Source organism: Hemitrygon akajei, chromosome 12 (assembly GCF_048418815.1).
Source record: "Hemitrygon akajei chromosome 12, sHemAka1.3, whole genome shotgun sequence".
Taxonomy (NCBI): Eukaryota; Metazoa; Chordata; class Chondrichthyes; order Myliobatiformes; family Dasyatidae; genus Hemitrygon; species Hemitrygon akajei.
Window position 1 is genome coordinate 43,499,454 of NC_133135.1, and position 18,270 is coordinate 43,517,723.

Consider the following 18,270-nt stretch of genomic DNA (forward strand, 5'->3'; position numbering starts at 1 on the left):
AAAGTATGATGACCTACCTTGTTGGAAGATTGAGAGGGTCACAGAAGTGACAAGGAGGAACAGAGCCTTTACTGGGACAAAATGAGTTGAATCAGTGGCAAATATGTGCACTAGCTGAAAAAGATAATAACCCAAGTAAACAATACATTTGTAGTCACATAAGGAAAATAAAGGAGCTAGATCAAACAAAAAACAGAAACTCAATAAAAACCATTAATAAACAGCGACCTTGAAAATATTAATCTGGAGCACATCCCGCACGCTATGCAAATTGGGATTGGAGTAGAACAGAATACATCAAGAATGTCAATTCAATGGGTGCCTCACCAAGATAATGGCACACTTCTAATTATTTTTAACTGTTTTTTCACTGGCATGGCTTCATAATTCCTTCTAAAAGTATCTTTGACCACTACACACTCTCCTTTCTCTCTAAAGACTTGCGTGGTTAGGCACATCTTAAACACCATCTATAAATATGCCGATGACACCACAGTTGTTGACAGAATCTCAGATGGCATTGGAAGACGTAGAGATGGATCAGTTGGTTGAAAGGTGTTGCAACAATTCCCTTGCACTCATTGTGGAATTCAGGAAAGCAAAGTCTGGAGAACACACACCAGTCCTCATTAAGGGGTCAGTGGTGAAAAGTTGAGCAGCTTCAAGTTTCTGGCATTAATATCTCAGAGGATCCATTCTAGGCCAACAAATTGATGAAATCACAAAGATTTGATATGTCATCAAAGACTCTAGCAAATTTCTACAAATGTATGCTGGAGAGCATTCTGACTGGTTATATCACCACCTAAAATGGAGGCTCCATTGTGCAGGATCAAAGAGGCTGCAGAGGGTTGTGGACTCAGTCTGGTCCACTGAGAACATCTTCAAAAGACGACGCTTCAAAGAGGCAGCATTCATCATTAAGGATGCTCACCACCTTGTATATGCCCTCTTCTTATTACTATCATCGAGCAGAAACAGATGAATAACCACATTCAACAGGTTACAACTGGACAGTTACCTCTCCCATCTGTTTTTTTAAATGGTCCATGAACCCATGAACGCTACCTCACTATTCCTCTTTTTCACTATTTAGTTTAAAATAGTAATTTTTAAATGTATTGCACTGTGCTGCTGCTACAAAACAACAAGTTTCACGACATACGTCAGTGATAATAACCATGATTCTGTTAATAAATAACTATCCCATGGAGCCACAAAGAATTTAATCAATTTAGAAATGGTTACAGACATTGCCATGGTTGGGTGAAGCCATTTAGAAATGCTGCTCTGAGTGCTTATTCAATCCACTTATTTGATTAATATATGGCCTTACTTAACCATGCGTTCTAAATTCATCTTCAAACGAGAGTGAAGAATTCTACTTGCAAAAGACACAAATTACATTTGAACAAATTATTCGGATTGTTTAAAAAAAAGATATGCTGTTGATAAGGGGAACTAATCTATATGCTACACTTAGATTTCTATAAAGGATATGACAAACACTACTGTAGAAATAAGTCATTATACTTTACATGCTAGTTTAGGGCAGTTAGGTTCCTGCACCAAGTCTGTACTATGCAAAAACAAATCATTGTTAATGTGGAAAATATTCAGTGGTTCAGATAGCACATCAAAACAGAAAGAATGTGAATGGCCTCCATCTCAAAAGCTACCACCTGAGATTCCAGTTGGAACAATTAGCATTCAGCCACTGTCAAATGCAGAAATTCTAGACGGCAACAGATTCAGTTTACTGATACAAATTTTACTGAGAAACAAAAGGCTGGAATTGTTGGAATCTGGAACAAAAATTAAACTGCTGGAAAAATTAGCAGATCAACCAGTATCTGTGAAAACGGCAGGGATACATTGAGCTTTTAGTTGAGAACCTACACTAACACAGAAGCTGATGTAGGATTCTATACCAGAAGAGCTGTCATTCTACTGATCTCAAAGGAGATTGTACAGCTTGGTTTAAGAAAGCAAAGAGAAAGTTAAGTTACATTTTACTAGAAAATCTTCACCTTAATTGTTTTTAATATGTTAACTGTTATCTTTTTGTTTGAATATAATCATATTGATTAGAGGAGAATGGCCAGACTGGTTCAAGCTAACAGTAACTCAAATGAACTATGCATTACAATAGTGGTGTGTAGGACAGCATCTCTGAATACACACACAACAGACGACAGGACATAGCAGAATTCCGGGCACCTACCTCCGACTTCTCTAAGTTTTAGTCCTTTCACCTAAAATAGATGCCCTCTGGTATTGACCAATGCCACCCTGGGAGAAAGGCACTGGATGTCCATACCTATGCCTCTCATAATCTTAATACACCTTTAACAAGTGACCTCGCATTCTCCTTCACGCCAAAGAGAAAAGCTCCAGCTCAATCTTTCCTCATAAGGTTCAGTTTAAAAATTCAGTTCAATTTAATCAAATTTCATCAGTGATATTTGGTTCATTTATATTTTTTCTGCTTTTTTCAGTACTTTGGGCTGTATTTCAGATGAACCAAAGAAGCACCATATTTTGGATGTGAAAATTTGTATTGAACAGTAGTGAATCCAGAAGAATTCAACAGAAGTATACTCAAGAGCCTGGTGCTTAAAATTCATATTTCAGGTTTTCATGACTCCTTCAGTCCCCTCTAGAACCTGCATGAACCACAAACTGAAGCTACAGCTTGAAAGTTGTTTTAGTCCACATAATGGTTAGTTATTTCATTACGTGCTCGTGTTAATTCACTTAAAAAATCAAAATGTTTGCCTGTTCATATGGCAGACAACCAGCGAAAGGAATGGAAAAGTGTATTTATCAGAAAAAACTTAAATGTTTCTCTAATTCTAGAGAATTAAAAAAAAGGCTAAATAGAAGATCTTATTTTATTAAAAAAAAGCATTGATTCTACCTGGCGTGTTAGTTCCAATGCAGATGCCTGTGGAATTGTACTGTACATCTGACCCAGCATTTCTGAAAGCTGTGGGATCATCGGAGCAAAATCATCCAGAAGAGTCTTCACAGACTTTTCGAAGATTGCGCAAACAGCCTAAAAAAATGATAGCCTCAATTATTAAAACAGCAAAGGTCAAATTAGAATGTTTCTTACAATAAAGATCTTGACAAACAAAGCCAAATAGAAGCTTTCTTTAAAGAATAAATATTTTACAACTAATAAATATCGCTTTAAAGTGCAAAAACCCAACCGAGAACCTTCCCAGCTAACAGGGCAAATACAATATTAGAGCAAAGAGTGAAAAATAAATAAAATCTCTTTTTAAGAAAGGAAAGGGAGACAAAATTGAGAACTACGAACATTTACCTGACTTTGGTAGGAAAGATATGAGAGAACACTTAAAACTAATAATTTATAAAAGGACATCCTGCGTTAACAGATCTCTTTAAGATTTTAGCACTGCATCTAGTAGATTATAATGTGGCATAACTGAACAAAATTCAAAGATCAAAAGTTCAAAGTAAATTTATTATCAAAGTATTATATGTAACTAGATACAACCCTGAGATTCATTTTCTTGTGGGCATTCACAGTAAATATAAGAAACACAACAAGAATCAATCACCACACGCAACAGGATGGACAAACAACCAACATACAAAAGACAACAAACTGTGAAAATAAAAAAGAAAATAATAATGATTATTAATCAATAGGCAATAAGTACTGAGAACATGAGATGTACAGGTCTTGAAAGTGAGTCCAAAGGTTGTGGTAGGAACAGTTCAATGATGGGGTGAGTGAAGCTATCCCCTGGTTCAACAGCCTGATGACTGAGGGGTAATAATTATTCCTGAAACTGGTGGTGTGGGTCTTGAGGCTCCTGTACCTCCTTCCTGATGGCAGCAGCGAGAAGAGAGCGCAGCCTGGATGACAGGGGTCCTTGATGATGGACGCTGCTTTCCTGCGACAGTGCTCTGTGCAGATGTATGCAATTGTGGGAAGGGCTTTACCCGTGATGAACTGGGCCATATCCACTACTTTTTGAGGATTTTCCATTCAAGGGCATTGCTGATTCCATACCAAAATGTGTTGCAACCTGTCAACATACTCTCCCCCATACATCTAAAGAAGTTTGTCAAAGGTTTAGATGACATGCTACATTTTCACAAATTCCAAGAAAGCTGAGGCACTGCCTTGCTTTCTTCGTAATGGCACTTGTGTGCTGGACCCAGGACAGATCCCCTGAAATGATTACACCAAGGAATTTGAAGTTGCTGACCCTCTCCATCTCTGATCCTCCAAGAAGGACTGGTTCATGGATCTCCATTTTCCTCCTTCTGAAGTCAATAATCAGCTCCTTGGTCTTGCTGACAATGAGTGAGAGGTTGTTCTGGTGGCAATATGGACTGAGGACTGGTTAATGGACAGAAAATATTAGCAATGGACATGTCATTATTGAATGCTGGGCTGTAACCAAAGGGGAAAGAAACAGAGTCTCAGGATGCTGGCAATGAAATAAAGTCAGAGGGCAGAGCAAATTGTGAGTAAGATGTATAGAGGTTTCAAGATGCCCAGAGAAAGTTACCAAGATGGGGTCAAGCCCGCAAAGGTACATGAACACAACGAGAATTTTAAGTTTTGTGGTAGGCAGTTTTAAAGCATTTCCTTCTGTATCATTCATAAATATCAAAGTTCAATTACTGAGTAACAGTGTAATCATCGATTTTCAAATATGTTTCATAACATTTGTAAAGCATGTTATGAATTGCTTGCTAGCACTATACAGAGTCACAGTGCATAGAAACCAGCTGTTCAACCTGCCATGTCCATGCCCATCTATCACAAAGCTAATTTTGCATCCAATTTGCTAATTTACCATGGATTCCATGAACTGCTAGTTTCCCCACACAAGACCTTGTCACAGTCCTTATGAAGGCCATGTAGTTCACATCAACTCCATGAGCTAAAACATATGGCTAGCTCATCAAAAATTTCAATCTCATTGGTGACCACTTTAAATTAGTCCCCGCCTTTCTAGGTGCAGATTTCTGCCTTTCAGAATGTTTTCCAATAATTTCCCTAATACTGACATTAGATTTGCAGACCTGTAGTCATCATTCTTTGAATTACTTACAGACCTTGCAGAGAAAAAAGTTTTCTACAAATGGATTCAATGGATCATTTGGGTGTAACTGCAATGGTCAATGTGGTGAAATTGAAGCATATCCTATAGTAGAAAAAAATAACTTTACAATAGGCCACAAGGCCATAAGACATAGGAGCAGAATTAGGTCATTCAGTCCATAGAGCCCAGTCCATCGTGGCTGATCCCGGATCTCATTCAACCCCACATACCAGCCCTCTCACCATATCCCTTGATGCCCCAACCAATCAGGAACCTATCAATTTCCACTCTGAATGCACCTACGGACTTGGCTTCCACCACAGCCTGTGGCAGTGCATTCCAAAGATTCACCACTCTTTGGCTTGAAAAAAATTCCTCCTTACCTCTGTTCTAAAAGGTCACCCCTCAATTTTGGGGCTGTGTCCTCCAGTTCTGGATATCCCCACCAGAGGAAACATCCTCTCCACATCCACCTTATCTAGTCCTTTCAACATCTGGTAGGCTGGAGGCCAAGTAGCTCCTGCCAGCAACACTAATTCTCTGCACTTACCACATTAACAGCCCTGATCTTTCCTTACAAAAACCATTGTTTAATTTTTTTTTAAATATTGATCTATTTTTGTCTTAAACATGCCTCTGTGCAAGTATGATGCCTTTGTTCACTTGGTAGCCTTCTACTTATCAACAAGTAGAAATTATTCTTCTCTTTCACCTTTATTACTTACTCTACTCCAACATATCCCCCCCTTATAACAAACATTCATTGAAATGTTTAGTATTGCGCTTTTACTGTGTTAGACACATTTATTTACAATACTCACCCTGAGAACAAAGACAGTGTACAATACTAGTTTTATACTATCAAATTCAAAGCAACACATACACACACAAAATGCTGTGGGAACTCAGCAGTTGGGGCAGCATCTATAGAAACGAATAGATAGTTGACGATTTTGGGCCGAGACCCTTCTTAAGGACTGAGAAGGAAGGGGGAGGATGTTGGGAGGGGAAAGAGGCTAGCTGGAAGGTGATAGGTGAAACCAGGTGGGTGGAAAAGATCAAGGTCTGGAGAAGAAATAATCTGATAAGAGAGGAGAGTGGGACATAGGAAAAAGGGAATGGGGTGGGGATCCAGGTGGAAGTAATAGGGAGGTGAAAACAGGTAAAAGGGGAACATAGGAAGTGGGGGGTGTTTTTTGATACCGAAAGGAAATACCAATATTTATGCCATCAGGCTGAAGGCTACCCAGACAAGGTGTTGTCCTCATCCTGAGGGTGACCTCATCTTGGCACGAAAGGAGGCCATGGACGGGAACGGGAATCGGAGTTACAATGTTTAGCCACCGGGAAGTACCGCTTGTGGCGAATGGTGCGGAGGTGCTCAATGAAGTGGTCCCTCAATTTACAACAGGTCTCATCTAAGTAGAGGAGGCTGCATCAGGAGCACCAGACACCATAAACAAGCCCAGCAGATTCACAGGTAAAGTGTTGCCTCAGTGGGAAGACTGCCTGGGGCCATGAATGGAGATGAGGGAGAAGTATGGGCAGGTGTAGCATGGGACACTTGCAGAGATAAGTGCCGGGAGGGAGGGACGAATGAACAAGGGAATCGCGGAGGGAGTAATTCCTGTTGAAAGCAGGCAGGTGGGGTGAGGTAAACATATACAAACCCAGTTTCCAGAAAAGTTGGGATATTTTCCAAAATGCAATAAAAACAAAAATCCGTGATATGTTAATTCATGCGAACCTTTGTTTAACTGACAAAAGTACAAAGAAAAGATTTTCAATAGTTTTACTGACCAACTTAATTGTATTTTGTAAATATACACAAATTTAGAATTTGATGGCTGCAACACACTCAACAAAAGTTGGGACAGAGGCATGTTTACCATTGTGTTACATCACCTTTCCTTTTAATAACACTTTTTAATCGTTTTGGAACTGAGGATACTAATTGTAGTAGATTTGCAATTGGAAATTTTGTCCATTCTTGCTTGATATAAGACTTCAGCTGCTCATCAGTCCGTGGTCTCCGTTGTCTGATTCTCCTCTTCATGATGCGCCATACATTTACAATAGGAGATAGATCTGGACTGGCAGCAGGCCAGTCAAGCATACGCACTCTGTGTCTACAAAGCCACGCTGTTGTAGCCTGTGCAGAACGTGGTCTGGCATTGTCCTGCTGAAATAAGTATGGACGTCCCAGGAAGAGACGTCGCCTTGATGGCAACATATGTCTCTCTAAAATCCTAATATACGCCTCAGAGTCAATGGTACCTTCACATACATGCAACTCACCCATGCCGTGGGCACTGATGCACCCCCATACCATCACAGATGCTGGTTTTTGCACCTTTTGCTGATAACAATCAGGATGATCGCTTTCATCTTTGGCACGGAGAACTCGACGCCCGTTTTTCCCAAAAACTAGCTGAAATGTGGACTCATCTGACCACAGCACATGTTTCCACAGTCTTTCGGTCCATCTGAGATGAGCTCGGGCCCAGAGAACTTGCCGGCGTTTCTGCATAGAGTTGATGTATGGCTTCCTCCTTGCGCAATACAGTTTCAAGTTGCACTTCTGGATGCAGTGACAGACTGTGTTAAGTGACAATGGTTTTCCAAAGTACTCCCAAGCCCAGGTGGCTATAATTGTCACAGTAGCATTACAGTTTCTTAGGCAGTGCCGCCTGAGGGCTCGAAGATCACGCACATTCAACAGTGGTTTCCGACCTTGCCCTTTACGCATTGAGATGTCTCTGAATTCTCTGAATCTTTTCACAGTATTATGTAGATGTTGAAAGACCTAAATTCTCTGCAATCTTGCGTTGGGAAATGTTCCTTTTGAACTGACTAACAATTCTCTCACGAATTTTGGCACAAAGGGGTGAGCCACGACCCATCCTTGCTTGCAAAGACTGAGCCTTTGATGGAAGCTACTTTTATACCCAGTCATGATACCTCACCTGCTACCAATTAGCCTGCTTAATGTGTAGTCTTCCAAACCGGTGTTACTTGAATATTCTGTGCACTTTTCAATCTTATTTTAACTCTGTCCCAACTTTTGTTGAGTGTGTTGCAGCCATCAAATTCTAAATTTGTGTATATTTACAAAATACAATTAAGTTGGTCAGTAAAACTATTGAAAATCTTTTCTTTGTACTTTTGTCAGTTAAACAAAGGTTCACATGAATTAACATATCACAGATTTTTGTTTTTATTGCATTTTGGAAAATATCCCAACTTTTCTGGATATGGGGTTTGTACTTAGTGGTTGGATCCCTTTGGAGATGGCTGAATTTGTGGAGGACAGTGTACTGTATGCAGAGGCTGATGGTGTAAGTAAGGACAAGAGGAGCTCTTATCACTATAAAAATGGCAGGAAGATAGGGTAAGCACGTATGTACATGAAAGAGAGGATGGGTAGAGCTATAGCTGAGATAACTGTGGGAATAAACTGTTATAAACTGTAGGTTTATAAAATATGTCAGTTGACACTTTCTCTCCAGAGATGGAGACAAAGAGTTGAGAAAGGGGAGGGAGGTATCAGAGATGGATCAAGTGAATTTAAGGACAGGGTGGAAGTTAGAAGCGAAGTTGATAAAATTGATGAGTTCAGCATGAGTGCATGAAGCAGCGTCAATGCAATCATCAATGTAGTGGAGGAAGAGTTGGGGAGTATAACCAGGGAAGGCTTCGAACATTGTCTGTTCTACATAGCTAATGAAGAGGCTGGTATAGCTGGGGACCATGCAAGTGCCTATGGCTACCCCTCGATTTTGGAGGAAGTGGGAGATACTAAAGGAAAAATTGTTGAGGATGAGGACCAATTCTGCCAAACAGAGGAAGGTAGTGGAGAAGGGAGATTGGTTGGTTCTTTTGTCAAGAAAGAAGCAGAGAGCTTTGAGGACTTCTTGATGGGTGATAGAAGTGTATAGTGACTGAACATCCATGGTGAAGATGAGGTGGTCAGGTTCAGGGAATTGTAAGTTATTTGGGCAATCGAGGGCATGAGAAGTGTTGCTGATGTAGGTGGGAAGGGACTGAATGAAGGGGGATAGAATGGAATTGAGATATGAGGACACGAGTTCAGTGGGGCAAGAGCATGCAGAGACAATAGGCCTACCCAGACAGTCAGGTTTGTAGATTTTTGATGGGAGGTAGAAGCAAACAGTGTCGGGTAAGGGAACTATGAGTTTGGTGGCAGTAGATGAGAGTTCTCCAGAGTTGATTAGGTCAGTGATGGTGTCAGAGACAGGTTTTCTGATAGTCCGGAGTGGGGTCCTCTTCAAGGCGTAGGAATGAGGAGGTATCTGAGAGTTGTTGCCTGGCCTTAGCAAGGGAGAGGTCAGTGCACCACATTACAACAGCACCCCCTTTGTCTGCAGGTTTGATGGTAAGGTTGGGACTGGTGCGGAGAGAGTGGATGGCAGTATGCTCAATGGGAGTAAGATTGGAGGAGGAGAGAGGAGAGCTGAAGTCGAGACAGTTGATGTCTCATTGGCAATATAAGATGAAAAGAACCAGAGCAGGGTGTCTAAGAAGAGGAAGAGAGTTGAAGGCAGGAGAAGACTTCAGCACAGGGTGTGGAATACTTGCCCTCGATTGCCCAAATAACTTACAATTCCCTGAACCTGACCACCTCATCTTCACCATGGATGTTCAGTCACTATACACTTCTATCACCCATCAAGAAGTCCTCAAAGCTCTCTGCTTCTTTGTGTGGAATACTTGCTGAAGTAGGCTGGAGCCGGAGCTACAGGCTGTACAATTAGCAGTCTGAAGGTGTCTGGGGTCGAAGGAACCGGCATTGATGGTAGTGGAATCCTGAGATCACTGAAACTGGTGTTGGCAATAGCGGTGTCACTGGTCTGGGGGTGCCCAGAGCTGTGGGGGTCAGGGAAGGATTCAGCAAGATCTGTAATCTGGGGGAGTCCAAAGTAATCAAGGGCAGAATAGGAGGCAGCGGAGATTGCAGTGTGGGGCTGGTAGAATCTACTGTCTGGAGAGGGGCAATCTTCTGATCCTTACTGGATATGAGGAAGGTGAAGAACCGGCGGTTGAAGGCGTGAATCCAGCAGAGGATAAAATGTCAGAGGTCAAATTCTAACTTCACTTTAAGTCACTGATGAGTAACATTAGCTAAAATGTAGAACACCATTCTAAACAATCTAGAGCTTTATGCAGAGTGAGGTTTTTAAGATCTTCTCCAACTTCCCATACCTTGGAGGTTTTACTATGTATTGTATCAGTTCCATTATTTGTCTTCCTCCTCGCATTCCTCTGTACTAAATTTCATCTGTTTTCTATCTGACCAGCCAAGGTTCCCTAGAGTTGTTGTCTAATCCTTTTACCTGAACATTTTTCAATTTAATACTGTCTGGAAATTTCGACCTTCAGCATCCATTCTCAAAATTAAGCCATATATAAGAAATAGCTTCAATTCTGACTTCTGCAGGCCAACAGTTCTATGTCCTCAGATCTAAAAGCATCTATGTATCATAATCTTCAATGCCAACAAAGCGGAAAAAGTAAAGTGAATTACTGTCTGACTAATCAAGAGATAATCGACAATGTAATGTTTATACCATATCCGGAGAGTTTGATTTTTCATATGTAGAAACGGCAAATGATTTTTAATAGTTTAAAAAGAATTTTGCCACCAAATAAATTTTAAAAGTGATTTAATTTGGCAAACATATACACCAACTAATGCTATAGCTACAGTAAATGCAGATAAACAGACAACACCAAAGTTGACAAGTAGTAATTTAATATTGACTGTTACCAGGTAACTAGCTCATCACTGCATACCATCTTCCTTTTAAGGTAATTCTGAGAGATCAACATTAAAGTTAACCTGCAGTAACAAAGTGGTTCATGCAAATTAAAGTCCCATACTAGAAAGTAAAGTAGAAAACCATTTGGAGAACGAAAGCGACGTCTGGACAGGCAATCAAAAGTGTGACTCTATACCTACATTCTCCTCCATCCGTACAAATCCTGAACTTCATGTTGTACTCATACAGCACAATGTAATTCCCCACCTCCTCATGGAAGTCATGGTTTAAGATATCTAGCCATGAAGTCTCTCACTTTCCTTTCAAGTTCCTAGGAGTGAACAACACTGATAGTCTGCCCTGGCCCAACCACCAAGGTGCAACAGCCAAGAAAGTTCAGCAACGCTCCGATTTCCTCAGGGAGTTAAAGAAATTTGGCATGTCCCTATTGACCCTTACCAATTTTTAATCGCTACACACACGGAGTCCTATATGGATGCATCATGGCTTGGTACAGCTGCTGCTCTGCACATGACCACAAGAAACTGCAGAGTTGTGGACACAGCTCAACACATCACAGAAACCAGCCTCACCTCCGTAGACTCTGTTTATTCTTGTTGCCTCAGTACAGCACACAGCTGTACTGACCCACCCATGCCAGACATGCTCTCTTCTCCCAAATCCATTGGGCAGAGGATACAAAAGCCTGAAACCATGTACCAGGAAGCTCAAGGACACCTTCCATCCCACTGTTGTAAGACTATTGAATGATTCTCTAGAACAATTAGATGGTTTACCTGCTCTGCACTTTTTCTATAGCTAATAGGTATTATTTGCCATTCTTTTATTATGGTACATTGTACTAGCTCAATGCACCATGTAATGTTTGATCTGTATCATCGGTTCACAAAAAGCACTGTGCTTCAATACATATGACAACAATAAACCAATTCCAATTCAACTTTTCTTCTTCACACTTTGACCAAAGATGGTCACTCTTCCAATGTCCTTTATCTGACATGCATTTTGACTGATCATACCAAAAATATTTTGAATGCAAAAAGGTGCTACAAAAATGTAAACTGCTACTCCAACAAACCAAAAAAATATAAATACAAATTCAAATTACATTTTGTGCTGATGCACTAACATGACTTGGAAACATAACACCCTAACACTGAAAATTATCTGAGGTACAGAAAAACTAAAGGCTTAGAAACACAGCTGACTGATATGTCCTTTCCTTTTAAAAGCCATGATGTATATACAAAAATATGAGTCTTAAGACAACATTGAAAACAAATCACAGAACTAACATTACTCTACGTGATTTATCTTACCTCAACAACCTGAGCATCATTCAGCCATTTAGACAGCACTTTCTGTATTAGTTGGAAGACTTGTTGGAGAACCACCACAACCTGTGGGGAAATATCACAGTTTGTAGTTTATTTTGAATCTTAGATTGAATTTATAAAACACAAAATTCCCCACAAACAAGTCCCTGTTTACATAAACAGCATTCTTTTTTTCTAAAAAGAGTAAGATCAAGTCATGAGAATCCCATGTTAGTACCACTGCTAGTACTTACTGGGTTAGGTCCTTGCAAGGTGGGTTTTTTCTTTGCTTCACTGCCTTCAGGCTCATCGTCATGGTGACTGATATCCAATGTGGTAAACAAATTGGACAACAGACCCAAAATATGTATTATTGCTAGTTTATTTGATGGATTTGGCTGCAAGGGAAGGTCAAAAACAAAGCTATAATTGCATGAAAACAGAACAGAATTATGAGCAACTTAAATGATCGATACTTACAGCATCAAAACTTAAGTATGTTCATAATGGCCATAACAATTCATAATAATTAATATGAGTATAAGTATCACGGCAAGTACATAAACAAATAAATCTAATACAAAGAAAAATGATAGTAATTAACTTGAAATAATTACTTTTACTAGAAACAAATTTTATACAAAACAAAATCAGCAATACTCATTACACAAGTTACATAAAAGACTTAAAATTTTCAAGAGGTAATATCAAATTTACATTGCACAACAAGAATACAAATTACTGAAAAAATATTCAAACTGATTGTAAAAAAGATTTAAAAAAATATACCTGCTCAGTGGCAAACAAAACTAGATAACAGGAAAACAATGTAAATTGAGTAAAATCACAAAGAAAGTCCATGACCCTGAAAAAGCAGAAAAGGGGAACGGACAAAAGAGTGAAGGAAAATGATAGTGATATTTTTGTTTAAGGATAGACGTAAGTAAAGAACCTTTCCCCAGCAGCTTCTCAAATTTTTAATGAAGTTTATATTTTAAATTTCAAAATATTGCGTGCAGTGGATGGAGATTAAAATTTATTTTAGTTGCTTTGAGCATTCACAGCCAAAGATAGAGATATGCAGCAAGCTATTACCCATCCTACTGAAAGCAAACTTATGCAGAGTGACACCAGGAAATTTAGCAAGTGGGCAAGGATGGTAGCAATCCACAATTAACATGCAAGCGCTTTCAATCAGATATTTAATCTTGAGGGGACTTTTTTTTAAAGTGCTAGATAATAGAGTTCCTGAGTACTCTGGAAAGCACGAGTTACTGACATCTCACTTTTCATTTCTCTTACATTAATCACTGTACTCGTGGTTCTTTCTGTACTCATAATCAAAAATTTCTTACCTTTGTTGCCAAACTGCAGCCTGCAGCCACTTTCATATGCTATAATTCTAATTTTTTCCCCTCTCTTGACATTTCCACCTCATTCCCAGTAGGTTGTGACCAATATCTATTATAAGCCAACGACTCCCATCTTTACAGACACCCTGCTGTAAGAGTTCCATTTCACCCACAATGATTCTTTCCACTCTAATGTCCTTAAGATTTCTTCCTTTCACATTAACCATAGCTTCCCCTCCAACACAGATGGCCAGACTCTCAATCACACCTTGTCTATTTCCTGCACTTGCTCACACACATAGACCAAGGATTGGGTTCTCCTTGTCCCCATTTTCCATTCTAACAACCACAACTTCGATGACATCTTCAGAATTTCCATCACTTTATACAAGATTTCATAAACAGATATATATTCTCCTCCCCTTTCAGTTTTCTAAGAGCTTAGATCCTCCATGGATCCTTCATCTCTTCTTCCATCGCTAAACACGCCCTTCCTCTATTCTATGTAACAAACAGGAGGAAATACATCACTTTCCTTTAATATCACCAACAATCACCCTCCAGAGACCTAAATGGTCCTTCCACGTGAAGAAATAATGAATTTGCACTTCTTCCAGTCTAATGACATGCAGCTTCCTCTACTGTGGACAGACCAAATATAGACTGGATAAATGCTTTGAAAAACATCTCTGCTTGATCCACAAGAGTATCCAAGCTTACAATTAACCTGTCATTTTAATTCTTTGTCTCACCCCCACTCTGGCCTCTTGATTTCTAGTAACCTACACTTCTCCAACGATGCTCCAAGTAGGCACAAGTAATGGCCCTCTCCTCCATATGGAAATGTTGCAGTCTTCAGGACTTAATACTAAGTTTATCAATTTTAAATAACCACCTTTTTCTTCTATCCACAGATGTGACTCAACCATCGTTTCTACTTAGCATTTTCTTCTTTTCTTTCGTACCCAGGTTTAAGGTAATTATTGTATTAAGTTTAGTCAGCATTCTATCACAAATATTCTCTGTTCTCACCACCTCTCTGCAACTTAAAACATCCTCATTTCCAGTTCTAATTAAGGATGATTCATTAACCCGTTTCCTTTCCCCAGAGATGCTATCTGACCTTCTGAGTATTTCCAATATTTTGTGAACAACACACACAAAATGCTGGTGGAACACAGCAGGCCAGGCCAACATTTTGTGTGTGTTGTTTGAATTTCCAGCATCTGCAGATTTCCTCGTGTTTGCTCCAATATTTTGTGTTTTGTTTTACAATCTTCAACCTAGTTTACTCAGAATTAATCTTTCCCATTACAGGCTACATAAATATTAATTTTAATGGCATGTATTGATATTTTCATACAATTACAAATGAAAACTGTTAGTGCACATACTGGGTATCACTTATTTTGATTTAACTCTGAGTATTCTTCCCACTTCACATCCCACTACACCAATACATGCATCTAACAGGAGTTCCACTTGTTCACATGAAATGCAAAATACAGCTCCATACATTCATCCCTTAGTATCAACCACTTAGTCTCAGTGTGTATACAACTCACCTTTAAAAGCTCTCAGTTATAAAGAACTGTAGTCTTATCAGTTAAAAATATGTTCACCTATACAGGCATGAAGTTGGAGAGCACCTTCAATTTCACACATCTTTTAAATTTTATTTATACATTCATAATTGTTAACCTGATATTAATGTAATGTTCAATCTAATAAATTGCAAATGAATCTTAAAAGCATTAAAGGCTTAATACTTTTGAACAACAGGCTTATAATTTCACCTGATTCTTACATGCAATTAACCACCATGGGAGACATGTTTAACCAATCACTAACTCCAAATCTGCCGTACACATCAAGTCAGACAAGTACAAATAGATAAGCCAATATGACTCAGAGAGCTCTCAAAAAAATCTGCAATATTCAACAAAAGTATACATCTGAAATTACTAGAATACAAGAGCAAGGATGTGATGCTGAAGCTTTATAAGGCACTGGTCAGACTGCACGGAGTATTGTGAGCAGTTTTGGGCCCCTTATCTAAGAGAGGATGTGCTCGCACTGAGGAGGTTCATGAGAATGACTCCAGGAATGAAAGGGCTAATGTATGGAGTGTGTTTGATGACTCTGGCCCTGTACTTGTTGGAATTTTGAAGAATGAAGAGGGATCTTACTGAAGCTTATCAAATATTGAAAGGCCTAGATAGAGTGGATGTGCAAGGATGTTTCTTTTACTGGAGGAGTCTAGGACCAGAGAGCATAGCCTCAGAATAGAGGAATGTCCATTTAGAACAGAGATGAGGAATTATTTGAGCCAGAGGACAGTGAGTCTGTGGAATTCATTGCTACAGACAACTGTGGAGGTCAAGTCATTGAGTATATTTAAAGCAAAGGTTGATTGGTTCTTGATTAATCAGGCCCATCAATGGGGAGAATACAGGCAAATGGGATTGAGAGGGACACTAAATCAGCCAAGTTGGAATGGTGGAGCAGATACGATAAGTCAAATGGCATAATTCTGCTCCTATGTCTTATGGTCATAAGAAATGGCCAACTAAAACATAAATCTTTAGCAAAAACATGAATAAACGTGCATCATTATTCCAACTATTACAATGTAAGCAACTAGTGCCTTACTTTCCTCTCCCATTTCAGAAAGATTTACTCTATATGTTAAATGTAACTAATTTTAGCAGGAAGACATTCAGAATGTTATAACTGGACTTCATCACCTTATGATAGTGCAATGATGGTAAGGAATTCATCAGGCATTCCCAAATCAATTATCAGGAAACTAAGAAACTGAAGATACAAGGCTTACATATTCAATGTGATTGCCAGAGACCATACATCATTCCATGGCAACACAATTGTTTTGGACTCTATTTTCACTCTTCCTAACTCAATTGCCAAACATTAGATCCTCATAATCCTTTTGCCTTTTAATACAAACCAGATTGTTTATTTTCATTGTGTCTAGAGTTACAAAAGGTGAACAAATCTATCTGCAAGAATGATTGGTGCAACCTCCCAAAAAAGCAGCAGCAAAGTGGTGTTTCCCCAAGGCAATTAAACCATCTTAAATGTTTTGAAAGCGTAAATCGAATGGAACAGCTGAAAGTGATGCTTATGGTTGCAGAAAAGGCAGCTTTGAATTCAATGGGACTCTTTCAATGTATTTTGAGCTATTGGTACACTGGTTCAATCTTTTTCCATACTGGTTGAGAAATTGTTAACTTCAGACCAATGAAAAAATTATAATCAATTCTTATTTAATAAGAGCATTAATTTCAAAATTGAGATACAATTTGAAATTTGCCATTTACTGAATGTAATGATTTAATATTTAGCAGCCAGATTATAAATAGTATTTTTGAATATTCTAGTTAGATTAATTAACTCCAGCCCCTCTGCTCTCAAAAGGACTTACCCGGTAACTGAAGAAAAATCAGAAGTTTGTCAGGCTTCTGCAAAGAGAAAAGTTACATGCAACCAATTGGTATAACACAACCAATAATAAAACTCTCAACGTAGTGACAAGTTCTTGGTTTCGTAAATCTGTTATTGCCCCTAAATTACAAGGCACTCTGACAAGCAGTTTATTACTGACACTCTTCTGCACAATTAAGGAGTCATCAAAGAAAGCTATCAAAAAAAAGAGAGCTTTCAACAAATAAAGGAAAGACTTTAAATACAGTGGGAAAGAAAATACTAAGAATGAAGATGTAACTGGCAATTATATTTTCTAGTCCAGGCTATAGTTAGCATTTATCAAACTTGTCCTCTGAACAGCATGCAACCTACATTCAGCTTTGGTGTTCATCTTCTATTCCCCCCTTCTGATGATTACACATGATGTTTAATGAATGGAGGGTGATTTCAATTCAATCTGAATTTTAACAGATTACAGAAAGACAATATTATATTAATAAATATTCAACACAAAGATCTATTTTCCAAAATACAAACTACTTTAGGCACAAAAGTGAAAGGAATTGCATTCATCAGCAGAAATTTATGCTGAGACATACAGTACCTATCAAAAGTAATCAACCCTCCCCCCGAAGTTTTCATGTTTTATTGTTTTACAGTATTAAATCAGTTTATTTAATTTGGCTTTTTTGACACTGATTAACAGTAAAAGACTCTTTTGTGTCAAAGTGAAAACAGATCTCTACAGTGATCTAAATTAATTACAAATATAAAACAAAAAATAATTGATTGTGTAAGTATTCACCCCCCTTAATATGACACACCAAATTATCATTGATGTAGCCAATTGGTTTTATAATTTACATAATTAGTTAAATGGAGATCTGTGTGCAGTCAATGTGTTTCAATTGACTGCAGTAAAAATACACCTGTATGTGGAAGGTCCAACTACTGGTGAATCAGTATGCTGGCAAAAGCTACACTACAAAGACAAAAGAACACTCCAACCAACTCCAGGAAAAGGTTATTGAAAAGCACAAGTCACGAGATGGATACAAGAAAATTTACAAGTCACGGAACATCCCTTGGAGTACAGTTAAGTCAATGATCAAGAAATGGAAAGAATATGGCACAGCTGTAAATCTGCCTAGAGCAGGCCGTCCTCAAAAACTGAGTGACCATGTAAGAAGAGAACTAGTGAGGGAGATCACCAAGAGACCTATGACAACTCTGGAGGAGTTACAAGCTTCAGTAGCTGAGA

The 18,270-nt window shown here is 38.8% G+C and overlaps 1 protein-coding gene across 2 annotated transcripts in view; it reads right to left on the minus strand.

Moving 5' to 3' along the window:
* Positions 1-18,270, minus strand: part of ipo13b (importin 13b) — a 124,863-nt gene that overhangs the window by 30,864 nt on the left and 75,729 nt on the right. Inside the window, exons 11-14 of one of the 2 annotated variants that reach the window (XM_073062986.1) lie at positions 12,465-12,608; positions 12,214-12,294; positions 2,921-3,058; positions 18-114 (exon numbers count right to left, since the gene is read on the minus strand). In XM_073062986.1, the coding sequence (XP_072919087.1) occupies positions 18-114; positions 2,921-3,058; positions 12,214-12,294; positions 12,465-12,608 (460 nt within the window). The remainder of the gene's footprint in view (positions 1-17; positions 115-2,920; positions 3,059-12,213; positions 12,295-12,464; positions 12,609-18,270) is intronic. The other variant, XM_073062987.1, reaches the window with a different exon arrangement.